Consider the following 13,644-nt stretch of genomic DNA (forward strand, 5'->3'; position numbering starts at 1 on the left):
CAGCTTTTGTGGGACGGGAAGTCCCGTATCACGTTCACTAAACTTACGCTTCCTTGGTACGGCGGAGGGATAGGTCTACCAGACCTACGTAAATATTATTGGGCTTCGCAGTTAGCCGTGATGAATCACGCTTTTTACAGTCCCTCCGGGGACCCGGGATACGCAACGGACTGCTGGCAAGTGCAAGACTATACGAGAGCGCTCTATGCCAAGCCTTGTCGATTCCCCCTAGCGGGACCCACAGCACATGCTGTTCAGGTGTGGCATGCGACTAACAGATATCTGAAATGGGAGGGAGGCTTACACTCGTCACCCCGCTGTGGAGTTCGGAGAAACTGGGCAGTCTGTGGAAGTCTAAAGGCTTCGATAAATGGGACCTCATTGGGATCACACAGATTAAAAACGTCTGGGGAGGCGGCACGGTCCACACATTCCAGTCTCTTCAGCAGCAGTACCACCTTCACACTACTGCTACCTTCAGATTAGTCATGCACTGCTCACACATATTCCCAAAGATACATCGCTTCCCGACTCCTCCCCCCTCGAAGACCGGGTGTTGGACAGTCACCTCCCTGAGAAGAACATCTCTTTAATATACAGGAAACTCATAAATAATATGGAGGATCCACTGGCACTTATTAAAGCGCGCTGGAATGAGGATGGGCTGGAGTTCAAAAAGGAGGACTGACGGGAGGCGGTTTCCTCTCCACGGGTGGTGGCAATAGAGATGCGGCTCAGGCTGGTGCAATTAAAGATTTTGCACAGGTCATATGTTACGGGGCTGAGTCTTATCCGTAAGGGCCGTTCGGAGGATGGTGAGTGCAGGAGGGGATGCGGGGAACTTGGAACGTTTATGCATATTTTGTGGCACTGTACAGTGGTGCAGACACACTGGGAGAAGATCCACGATAAGATGCGGGAGGTCCTGGGGGTAGAGATAAGGCCAGAGGCTCGCAGGTGTATCCTGAATGTTTGTGAGCCCACAGATCTGAATACGCTCAGAAAGCAGTGGACGACATTAGCATGCATGATAGCGAAGCGTAATATTGCTCAGTTGTGGGGAGCAAGTCAGTCACCCCGGGTAGAGAAATGGGCAGAGGATTTGGATTGGTGCATGTTTAGAGAACGCTCAGTATATGCTGCTAGTGGGTGTCCTGCAAAGTGGGGGAAAGTTTGGGAGGCTTGGAATCACTACCGTGGAGATATCTGTGAGCCCCCGATACGCCAAGATGACCAAGAAGTGCACGAGTCCCCTTGATCCACTTATACTATTCTGTGTTGTATCTTTTGATGTATGGAAAGTAATAATGAAACCTGCAACAGTTTGAATTGTCACCTGATGTTCATTTATTGTTGATGTCTTAATAAAAAGATTTTTAAAAAAATTTAAGTCTCAGAGCCGGCTCCTTCAACAAAATGGAAAGCTTCTTCGGATCCGAAAGCTTCTGCACCGAAAACACAGCCACCGAAAATCTTGGCATCTAGACGCAAAAATACACCTTTACCACAGCAGGAGCCAAAGTTCGACGTCCCGCCTTCCAAACGGGACCTGAAACAAAAAGAACTGTTATTTAACCCTAAAACGGGACATATTCCACCAAATTGCCACTTAAACGCAAACCAGAGCCAGAGGACACTTAATTTATTCCTTAAACATGTTGGTACTAACCCTTCTCCTCCTCCTCTATCACCTCCTTCCCCACAAAACAAAAATGTACTGATAACACCTACAAATTCACCACAACCACAAACAACTGATGATCAGGAAGATGGTGATGGGGGAGATACTATGCATGTAGACCCCTGGACAGATTATAATACAGATTATTCACCCACAGATAATGATCCTGACATTTATCTTACAAAACCTTCTCCACCAGATGATGATGTAGGCTCTATAGAGCTATTAAATAGGGCTGCTGAATATCATGGGGGTCAATTACATAAGGAATCTCTAGAGGAGGACTATCTCTTTGAGACACTTAGTACTTCACAAAGATCAAGCTACACACTCTCCATAATCAAAGGTATTTTGAGACATGTGGACGGCATTTAAAGACCAGGTTCATGCACGCATTCTCACTCCTAGAATAGTTAAGAAATATAAACCTGCACCATCAGGTCCAGCTTATATTAAAGGCCAATTATCATTAGATTCTAGAGTGGTTTCTAATGCCTGTAAACGGGCAAACTCACAAACGTCCGCTCCCCCCTCCCTACCCCCCAGACAAAGAATCTAAACTAATAGATGCCTCAGGGAAAAAAGTAGCCGCCCAAGCAGCAAATCACTGCTGTATTGCTAACACCCAGGCCATTCTAGCCAGGTACGACAGGGCACACTGGGACGAAAAAGAGCAATACTCCAATTCCTACCAGATTAACATAAATCCAAAGCTCAAGACTAATTTGTCAATTAGGTGTGCTTTAGATGCCGCCAACACTGCAGCTAGGGCCATTAATGCAAGTGTTTTATTAAGAAGACACGCCTGGTTAAGAATTTCCGGGTTTAAACCCGGAGTCCAAGCTTCCATTCTGATCACACCGTTCGACACACATCTCTTTGTAGACTCCTCCTTAGAGAAAATGAAAAAGGACACAGATGTTGCAAAATATATGGGAGCCCTTCAGTCCCCTTCCAATAGGGGTTCCTTTCATTGCTTCTTCTATCGCGGGTTAAAAAATAATCTAGTCCGACACTGCCTCTACACCATACAAAGGCAACAATCAGTCCACCTCTTCAAGAAGTTTCTTTAGAGGAGGGTGCAGAGGCAACACCAGGAAGGGTAGGGGTAAAGGCTCCTCAACACGTACCTCCCCTCACCTAACACAGTGGCTTGCCTCCTCTTCCCTCCCCCCTCAATTCCTCCCTGTCTGGCAATAACTACAGACAAATGAGTGCTAGGAATTATCCAATCTGGTTATTGCCTGGAGCTTACCAACGATCCTCCAAACATTCCTCAACGTTCACACAATGCCACCACAGCATCTACACCTCATCAAAAAAGAGGTTCAGTCTCTCCTACTAAAGGGAGCCATAGAGCCTGTACTGCTAAAATATCAAGGGTCAGCTGCTATGTTTTCTAATACCCGAAAAGGACGGCTCTCTCAGACCCATTCTAGACCTCAGAGAACTAAATCATTACATACAATCAGATCATTTTCACATGGTGACACTTCAACAAATGCCCCTGCTACTACAGCAAGGCGACTTTGTCTACTCTAGACTTAAAGGATGCATATTTTCATATTCCAATACATCCCACTCATCGTAAATATCTCAGATTTGTGATAGTGGGGCAGCATTTATCAGTTCAAGGTGCTTCCATTTGGAGTCACCACTGCTCCCAGAGTATTCACCAAATGCCTAGCAGTAGTCGCTGCTCACCTAGGAAAGATAACACATTCATGTCTTCCTGTACTTGGACGACTGGCTCATCAAAGCCAGCACTTACCCAAAGTGTCTCCCACACAAACCTATGTGGGAACCACTTTAGATGCTCAAAAAGCTCTAGCTTGTCCCAATGCAGCCAACATTCGCAATATTCAGGCTCTAATCACTCAGTTGCAGCCCAACCATTCATTACCAGCTCAAGTGTTCATGCAACTGCTGGGAATTATGGCATCTTGCATCATGAGTGTTCCTCGTGCAAGGCTTCACGTGTATCCCCTTCAACAATGCTGAGCGAGTCAGTGGAACCAGTCGCAGGGTCAGTTAACCGATCTAGTGTTGGTAAACGGCTGCCCCCATCGCTCTCTGCAGTGGTGTAACCCACAAAATCTGTCCAAAGGGCGGCCCCTCATCGACCCTGTTCCACAGACAGTGCGAACAGCGGTTGCGTTGCTTACTGGTTGGGGAGCTCTTCTCCAGGATCACACAATTCAAGGCTTGTGTAGTCAAAAGCAAATACATCTCCTCATAAATCACCAAGAGCTGCTAGCAGTGTTTCAAGCGCTGAAAGCCTTTCAAATTTATCTTGAAAGCAAAGCTGTTCTAGTTCGCACCGACAACATGTCAGCCATGTACTATATACAAAAACAGGGGGGACACACACACTCCAACTGCCATTACTAGCACAAGCCATTTGAAGGTGGGCCACACACTACAAAATGTATCTCCTAGCCGAATACCTTCCAGGAGTAAACAAGCAAATTGACAACCTTCTCAACAGAGAAGCAACAAATCCACGAGTGGGACCTTCACCCTCAAGTTCTTCTCCTATATTTTCAGTATGGGGTTTCCTCCAAATAGATCTATTCACCACACACAAACGCAAAATGCCCAAGCTTCGCCTCCAGGTATCCACACCCATTCTCCATAGGCAATGCACTATGGATCAACTGGTAAGGGATATTTGCCTATGCTTTTCCGCCTCTCCCACTTATTCTACTAGACGTTCGGAAGCTCAGACAAACATCTCTCACACTAATCCTAGTATCTCCCACATGGACCCGTCAACCTTGGCTCACAACCCTGTTGGAGCTATCAGTAGTTCCACATCAAAAGCTACATCTCAAATCCAGTCTCCTCACTCAGAGCCATGGAGAAATAAGATATCCCGATCCCAAAGAACTCAACTTAGTGATCTGGATCCTGAAGTCCTAGAGTTTGGTTATCTGAATCTTCCACCAGACTGTATGGCCTTCATAAAAGAAGCCAGGAGGCCTACTACAAGAGCTTGTTATGCAGCTAAATGGAAATGATTTGTTATATATTCTAATAATAACAATAGCAATCATTTGGATGCTTCCATACAAAATATCTCTTATTTACCACACTTGCAGCAGTCAGGATTAGCGTACACATCCATCCGCTTGCATCTCGCTGCAGTAGCTGCGTACCTACAAAATAGACAGCATTTGTCTCTGTTTAGAGAACCAGTTATCAAAGTATTTATGGAAGGATTAAAAAGAGTAATACCACCAAGACTTCCACCGGCCCCAATGTGGAATCTTAACATAGTCCTTACACGATTAATGGGTCCACCATTTGAACCAATGCATAAATGTGAACTGCAATTTCCTCATTGCAATTACCTCACTGAGGTACTTTGGTGAGCTACAGGCACTAACCATAGAAGAACATTTTTTCCAGCTCCACAAAGACAAAGTGGTTCTTCGTACTAACCCTAAATTGCTACCTAAAGTAGTATCTGCCTTTCACATCAATCAATTGGTTGAGTTACCTGTGTTTTTTCCTCAACCAGATTCAGTGGCATAACGAGCTCTACACACCTTGGATGTTAGAAGAGCTTTGCTATATTACATAGAAAGAACAAAACCATTTCACAAAACAACTCTTTGTTGCGTTTTCTCCACCACACAAAGGCAAGAAACATTCCCTTAGCTGACATCTGTAAAGCTGCTACATGGTCTACACCGCACACATTCACCATGCACTATTGTGTAGATGTGTTAGCGAGGCAGCAAGCTTATGTAGGCCAGGCAGTACTTAGAACACTCTTTCAGACAACTGCAACAGCTACAGGTCAGCCACCGCTTTGGGAGAATACTGGTGTATAGTCTATGCAAAGCATGTGATCTACAGCTCACATGCCTTGAACGGAAAATGTGGTACAAAAGGGGGTGGTGATGGACGGAGCATCTGAATCAATCAAACACTCACACCCAGTCAAAAGATCTGGGTTTAATCCATCACCGTTCTTTAGCCCACTCTGCCACCCCAGTTCAGACATGGCTATATGCAAATCAGTCTGACCCTGTGCCTCATGGGAACAGTCCAGCCCGAACTGCCAAGCCATGTCTTCCCTGGACCGGAAACAAGCTTCCGAGGACCGGTTTCTGGCATTCCAGCCTTCTTCAGCCCGGCTTGCTTGAATCCAGTGGCAAAGTGAGCAAGGGACTCACGTCTGAGCATACCCTGCCACACTTATGGCGGCCAAAAGCGGTACAAAAGGGGGTGGTGATGGACGGAGCATCTGAATCAATCAAACACTCACACCACCCAGTCAAAAGATCTGGGTTTAATCCATCACCGTTCTTTAGCCCACTCTTCCACCCCAGTTCAGACATGGCTATATGCAAATCAGTCTGACCCTGTGCCTCATGGGAACAGTCAAGCCCGAACTGCCAACGGAAAATGTTACTTACCAAGTAAGCATCTGTTCTTGACAGGTTGAGCTGACAATTCACATGCGCCCACCCGCTTCCCCGGGTACCTATACCTGTTGCCGATTCCTACTCTTATACATATGCATGGACATCTTTATTCTACACTTACTAACTCCTTTCTCACCTTCTGCTGGAAAACAATCTAACAATGGAGTTGATGCCCATGCGCACCATCACCGAAAGGAGGAGTCAACTTACCTCTTGACTAGAAAGACTTCTTCGAAGAAGAAAAAACTTGCAAACATCCAGACTCAACACTAGATGGCAGGAGTATGCAAAGCATGTGTATCTACAGCTCTACATTTCAATAACAAATGCTTACTGGGTACGTAATATTTTCCTTAAAAAACCTTCGAAATTCACAGAAAAAAACAAAGGTTACAGGGACCTTACAGTTAAGCACAGCTTTCGCTCAGATAAAACCACAGAAATTCAGCAGTTATATTTACCTGAGCTAACTATAATTTATGCTCCCTCAATGCACTGCTTATGATCTCACATTTTACATCACTCATGATGTACAAGTCGCTTCCATTGGCTCGCCTCAAAATGAGACTGTTACAAGAGGAGCTTTAACTACAGTGGGTTTAAGCAACGGAATCCTTCGAAAACTTGATCTCAATAATCCCGGTCATGAGGAAAGCATTGAAATGGTGGTATCACAAACCATATTTCTCCGAGGGCCCCACCTGCCTACCGTTGTTTCCAGATTTTATCATCACTAAGGATGCATCTCTGGATGGTTGTGGAGGCCACTTGCAAGGCCTCCAAATCCAGGGCAAATCTAAAAAACTATGCACATCAACAGCCTGGAGCTCAAAGCCATATTCCTCTCCCTGCAAGCTTTACTTCCAAAGATCGCAGGATCCTCTGTTTTGGTTCATATGGACAACACGAGCATCATGTATTACATCAACAAACTGGGAGGAACCAGGTCTTTCACACCCTTTCAAGAGGCTCAAGAGCTTTGGACTTTGCTTACAGAACACAGGTTATCTCTGAAAGCTAAATACGTTCCAGGACTTCGCGATACATTGGCAGACACTCTCAGCAGGCCAAAGGACAGTTGCCATGAGTGAGAACTGGACCAGCATCAACTGGACAAGGTTTTCTCACGATGGGGGAAATCAATGCTGGATCTCTTTGCAACGATCAGCAATACTGTTCCATGCCAGCATAGATGGTGTTGGTCAGGGATAAAGTCATACACCCCCCCAACCCCCATTTGATTCCCAGGGTCCTCACCAAGATGAAGACAGAACGTTGTGGTCTCCTGCTGATCACGATCAAGTGGCCCTGGCAGCACTGGCTTTTGGAGCTTCGCCTCCTCTCGGAGATCAAACCTATTTGCCTTCTCACTGCGCCATCTCTTCTGAGCATGAACAGGGGTCAAATATGCCATCCAGAACCAGATTAGCTCAGTTTGCACACATGGCTCCTGAATTCTACAAATTTCGGAATCTCCGTATCACACACAAATGCAAAGATATTCTCTCCAGGCTAGAGCAAAAGGCACCAACAAGACTTGCAAGTTAAAATGGAAAAAGTTTTGAATTTAGTGTCAACAGAACAGCTTGCATCCGTTCCACGCTACTCCAGAGCAAATCCTACCATATCTTCTCTCCCCGGCCAAATCAGGCCTGTTGTGTGCTTTAGTAAACATCCACCTTGCTGCAATTGCCCGATAAAGACGCTCTTTGTAGGCTTTGTCTTTGTTCTTCAAGACTCGTGAAGCAATTCATGAAAGGGCTCTTCCGAACAATCCCTCCAGTAAGAGTCCCGCCTCCAGAATGCCAACTCAATGTGGTACTCTCGCAACTAATGAAGCAGCCTTTCAGCCCTATTTATGAGGCAGATTTAAAACTTCTCACATTCTCAGAGCACCTCATAATGACAACTCTGCAAGACCTCATCCTGTTGTTCTGCGTTTGGGATTATATGATGACCCTCCATTTCAGGGGTGCTACTTCCACATCCCTATTGATACTCTACCAGTACCTTAGGTTTGTGATAAGTGGAACAAATATATAAATTCAAAGTACTACCCTTTGCGGTCACAAGAGCCCCACAGGTATTCACACAATGTCTGTCAGTGGTTGCAGTGCACCTTCGCTGCAATACTTTTAATTTCTTCACATATCTGGACGACTGACATGTAAATAGCACCAGCCTACAGCATTGTCTCATTCACACTTGGCAAGCAGTGTCTCTACTCCAGGAAATAGGTTTCACAGTCCAGGACAAAAACAATTGCACCCCTGACTTCATGAAACACAGATGTTTTTGCCCACTGTGCTGAACACAGTAATAGGCAAAGCCTACCACAACAACGTAAGTGAGGGCATTTCAAAGGCTCTTTCCCTTTGCCCGAGGCCATGTTCTCTGAAGTTGGGAATGATCTCTGAAGTTGGAAATGATCATAAAACTTGTCGAAATGCTTACCTTGCATTGCAATAGTTCCAAATGCTCGCTTACGCATGTGCCCACTAGAGATTTGCTTATCCTAGCCACTAGTGAGTAGTCAGTGGGGCAATATAGTGTTGGTAGAACGCAGTTAGGCACAAGTTAACATGGTGGAAAACATTAACTTGTTGTTTGGAAGGTTGTTCCTCAACCCACAGCCTCAAGTGACCATTACCACAGACCTCTCTTACAGGGTGGCAGCATGTTTGGGCCACCTCACAATTCATGGCTAATGGTCACCTATCTAACAAGGGCTGCACAGCAGTTTTGTGGAACTAATGCCAGTACAGTAGCATCTACAATCATTGTACACAGTGATTCTCAAGAAAACAGTGCTCATCCAGACATAACCTGTATTACATCCCAAAACAGGGGCACAGATGGGATGACATTGGGCAAATTATCATCCAGTCTTTCTCCTAGTGGCTCATTTACCAGGAATTCACAACAAATTTGCAGACCTGCTCAGCTGAACGTATCATCAAACTCACAGATGGGGTATAAATGACCAAGTTCCTCAACAGTACTTTCAATGCTGGGAGTCACATTTGAGATCTTCACCACCTTAGAGAACACAACATGCTAAAACATTGCATCCATGTACCCACACTAAGTCATTGGGCAATGCTCTATGGATGAACTGGTCAGGTATATTTGTCCACACTTTTCCTCCACTAGCACTAGTCTGTTGTAAATTATTAAAAGCAACTAGGTTTTTGATTGTCTTATTTCAGGGTTTGTTCTGACGTACGAATGCACCTGTAATTGGAAAATACAAAGATTTATAGGGAGGTAGTATACCTCATATTATAACCGAATGACATGGACACTAGTTTACGTTCTAGCACTGTTGTCATTTACATTAGCTTTACCTGAAACTATTTGGTAAGTTTTGCTTCTTTGATTCTTGCTATTGCTTTGCTTTATTACGAAATATATATGTTATGTATGCACTGAATGTTGGTATGAAACATAGGTGGATAAACCACTCAAGCAAATAGTTGCCTAAGGCAGATTTTCCTTGACTACAAAAATCCAGGTACCTTCTAATTTTCTTGAAATTTGTACAAGCTGTCATTCCTACAATAGAATACGACTATACAAGGCACTTTACAATGTAAATTAAAACATCAGACAAACTATTCTATAATATTCATTTTTAAAGAAAACAAAACAGAACTGTGACTGTTCCCTTACCGTCATTAAATTAAACAATTTTCCTATTGTACAATATAATTGGCCCACAATTATGCATTGATGCGAACAATGTTGCACTACTGGCCTTACTCATTTTCTTTAAAGTCCTATATGTGATCCCTTTAATAAAGATCTCTGTTTAAATAAAAGTACACGTTCTTTATATATATAATGGCCACCAGTGGCTGCCCTGTCTGCTCGGACTGTCGTTTCGCCGCCCTGAGATCGCGGAGGGGACCTTGGCTCGGATCTGCCAGGCAGAGCTGAAGGCCTTAACCAAGTTAGGGTCTGCCGAACACCAATGCCACTCTATAGCTCTTTGTTTCCACACAAATACATATCCAGTGCCACACTATTTACCTGTAATTCTTTACATTGTCATACAAAACTGTAGTGAATCCAGACCCATTGGCATTGTCAATGCTTGTTTATTTATTGTAGATCTTTGTAAACTGTGCCAATGCCATTATCGGTTCCATGCTCCGTCGGGGCAGAGTGGTGTGTAAAGGGGACCTAAGAATGGTTTCTGTTTATGTATGTGTTTTTGGGTTTCACCTCTACAGCCGTCTGTTGTTGCAGAACCATATTCAGAGCAGGGTTTGGGTCAGACCATTGCTCATCGTTGGTCATCTTGAATGACATTGTCATTAGCTTGCTTCATATTCAAAGACGTGTCTTACTTTTCTCTTGCTTGTCTGCCCCCTGCAGTATACCTTCTTAACCATCTTTCTTATTGGATTGGTTGTGTCTTTACATTGCTCCCATCATGTATCTACTTTTATTTTTGTTCTGAGCACTCAATTGCTGTGCGTGTGTGGTCATATTCTCTTCCCATTTGCTCCTCCATCTTCACATTGATGCACTCCAAGTATTGCTCATAACCTCTCCCACCTCATCCATACATACTAACAGGTATATTTTTGCGAGGTGTGACTAAAGTGCAAACTTTGTCTGGTTGATTTTCTTTGATTTCCTGCCCTCCGCATGTTGAATAAAAGCCCAGGTCTTGACACACAACATATATGGTTTAGGAGGGGGAACAGTCATGACTTAGCATGCATTTGACACAGGTTTATTTAGAGTTATTGGAAAGAAGATGACTTTTCTTGATGGGATATGTGTGAAGGTGCCTGCTCCTAACACTTGCGTCAATAGTCAGGTGAGCAGACCTGAATAAGGGCAAGTCTTTTTGTGACGATTGTTGAGGGAAATGATAGTTCCTCTGAAATACAAAAAATATTTCACAGCTGATTTAGACTATGGGTTCCCTTATAATGACTGCCTTCAAACTATGGAAAATAATGACTTTCAATTGAGTGCCTTTATTTCTGGCACTGTAAGAGACACCACGTTTGATATGCCAGTACGATAGCATGTCAACAACGTCAATCTTAACCTCCATATCAGCATTGGCCATGGCTGGGATGTGTATTTAGTGGTTTGGGAGAAGAAATCTATACATTTTTCCGTAGTCGTCCTCAGTGAGGATATTGGCCTATTATTTTGATACTATGATCTCCCAAGAAACCCTTTCTGAATTCTTCCCTCCCATATCCCAAACCTCATTTTACTACTATGATTCCCCTTCTAGAGACTCACCCCTCCTCCATCTCTCCTTTTGCTCATCCTAAACCACATCTTACTACTATGATCTCCCACATAACACCTTCTAGACTCTTCCCTCTTCTATCCCTCGATTATCCTATTCAATCCAACTAACAAACTCACATGTCCACCACTCAAATTAACACATTTCCCTATACTAACTCACAACTAATCCTTTTTAGGTTCCGGAGTAGCATGCTACTCACCGAAAAGCGACTTGACACCCCGTCAGGGGTAGTAAGCGCTATATGAATTCTGTTGCAATTTACAATGAAAAGGGGGTAAATGTCTGTTAAATTGTTTGACTCTGTAGACTCCTATTCGTCATTATTTATATTTCAAACATATTATTTGTATCCTTGTCATTTGATATTTTTTATTTTACATTAAGCGATACTTTTAAGTGTTTGTTGACCGTCAAATTGGTGTCTTTTTAGTTGAAAAAATAAAAACTGAATAACCAATAATAAGACTTGAATATGCTATTTGATGAACAGGGTTGTTTCTATGAGTGTCTGACCCATTTGGGGGTCTGCCTTGAAAGGTAGGGTCTTCTGGCTCCAACTGAGGAGGTTGGGTTCATGCCTGGGCTTGTCCTACTATGGCTCTGCAAACCAGTCCAAGTACAACCCTTTCTGCACTTTGCTATCAGTATAGTGAGGGCTAGTAGTCAGTAGGTAGTATGGAGATGCTCTAGCTCTGAGTTCAACACCAAATAAACCACCCAATAAAGTGAATGTCCAGCCCAGGACTTATATTTTCAAGAAAGAAAGTACTTATGGGCATAATTTCAGCATTTACTGCTCCTACCCCACTGCCTGTTTCTCCACTATCCCCAGGCTCTCTTACCGGTTCTGGGTAGTTCATCCCTCTACTTCTAGGGTAAACTGCAGTAATGTGCATTCAGCACGGGTGCTATTTATTGACCCCCCAACAGTATGTGCATGCGGTTTCGAGTCTCTTAACTCTCTGGGTCTCGTCCGGCTGCCAGGTACTCTGGGTTGTGCTCACACACTCCAAAGAGCAGCAGCACACTGGAGGGCAGGTCTGGAGTACCTTTGATCGGGGGGCTGGGCATTGTTCTGTGTCATGCCTGCTCAGGCTCTTCTTACAGGGTGCTCCAAGCAGCAGTCCTTAGATGATGCAGTCTGGCCTGGGGCACTGGTAAGTACCCTGCCTTAGGATCTCTATAGCGAGCAGATGGAGCAACACCGGCTCAGATGGATCAGATACAAAGCCCAACAGTGCCAAAAACACTTGGCAGTTTCTTTTTTTTCCCTTTCCTTTATAGTCCTCATTACGCAACAGTTTAAAGTAAGGAATTTTTCAGGGGCCCTTCTCAACTTCCCGGCATCTCTGAGAAAGGGAACCCCTTACATCCGTATACTTGTAAGGAGGAGGATTCTTGTTTCGGATTGGGGTGAGCTAGCCATTATGGCTACTCTTACAAGCCTTCCTCAATATTGTTGCGGTAGCGTAATCATTGGACATTGCAGTGGAGTATAATGAAAAATCCAAGTATATTACTACCACGTTATATATACGTTAAATATACACACCAAAATGAAATTCTTCCCTAATATCCCAGAATTTGTATTTTTTAGAGCCTAACTTCTTATTTTTATCTAAGTGTTATATACTTTCAAAACTGACGCCAGCCATTCATTATGGGTCGGAGGGACAGAGTTTATCCATTTTACACAAATCTCCCTCCTTGCCAAAAGAATCAGTATGAAAATTAAGTTCTCTTGGGCTTTAGAAAAAGGTCTTACTACATTCATACTTGTGACCCCAAAAATAAATAGGTCCATACTTACAGAAAGTTGTCTTCCCATTACCCCTTCTAAGGTAATACCCACATCTTTCCAGAAGCCATCAAGACTGGGACATCGCCAGAACATATGTAAGTCGTCAGCCATCTGTAAACCACATTTTGGGCAGCTCTTCACTGTGGCCCCGTTCAGTTTGGATAGCCTTTTCGGAGTCCAGTAGGCTCTATGAATAGTGAGCAAATGATTTCTTTTGAGAGCAGCAGACGTTCCAATCGACCAGCATTTGCTCATAGATACTTGCCATGAATTGCTTGTATCCAGCGTCGGCAGGTCTTTTCCCCAGATACTCTCTGGAATTCGGAAATCGTCCTCCCCAGCCGAAATTAGGGCCCAGTACCAGAAGGATATTTCTTTCAAGAATGGTTTTTTAGCCTGCATCTTTATTTCCAGTGAGATATTACCTTTCCTAGTTTCTTTG

At 44.0% G+C, this 13,644-nt stretch overlaps 1 protein-coding gene across 1 annotated transcript in view; it reads left to right on the top strand.

Moving 5' to 3' along the window:
- The window catches only part of ATG3 (autophagy related 3), a 185,580-nt gene extending 173,719 nt beyond the window's left edge, over positions 1–11,861 (top strand). Inside the window, exon 13 of the mRNA XM_078658316.1 lies at positions 9,632–11,861. Coding sequence (XP_078514442.1) covers positions 9,632–9,713 — 82 coding nt within the window. The 3' untranslated portion in view covers positions 9,714–11,861. The remainder of the gene's footprint in view (positions 1–9,631) is intronic.
- The last annotated feature ends 1,783 nt before the right edge of the window (positions 11,862–13,644 follow it).

This window comes from Lissotriton helveticus, chromosome 8 (assembly GCF_964261635.1).
Source record: "Lissotriton helveticus chromosome 8, aLisHel1.1, whole genome shotgun sequence".
Classification (NCBI taxonomy): domain Eukaryota; kingdom Metazoa; phylum Chordata; class Amphibia; order Caudata; family Salamandridae; genus Lissotriton; species Lissotriton helveticus.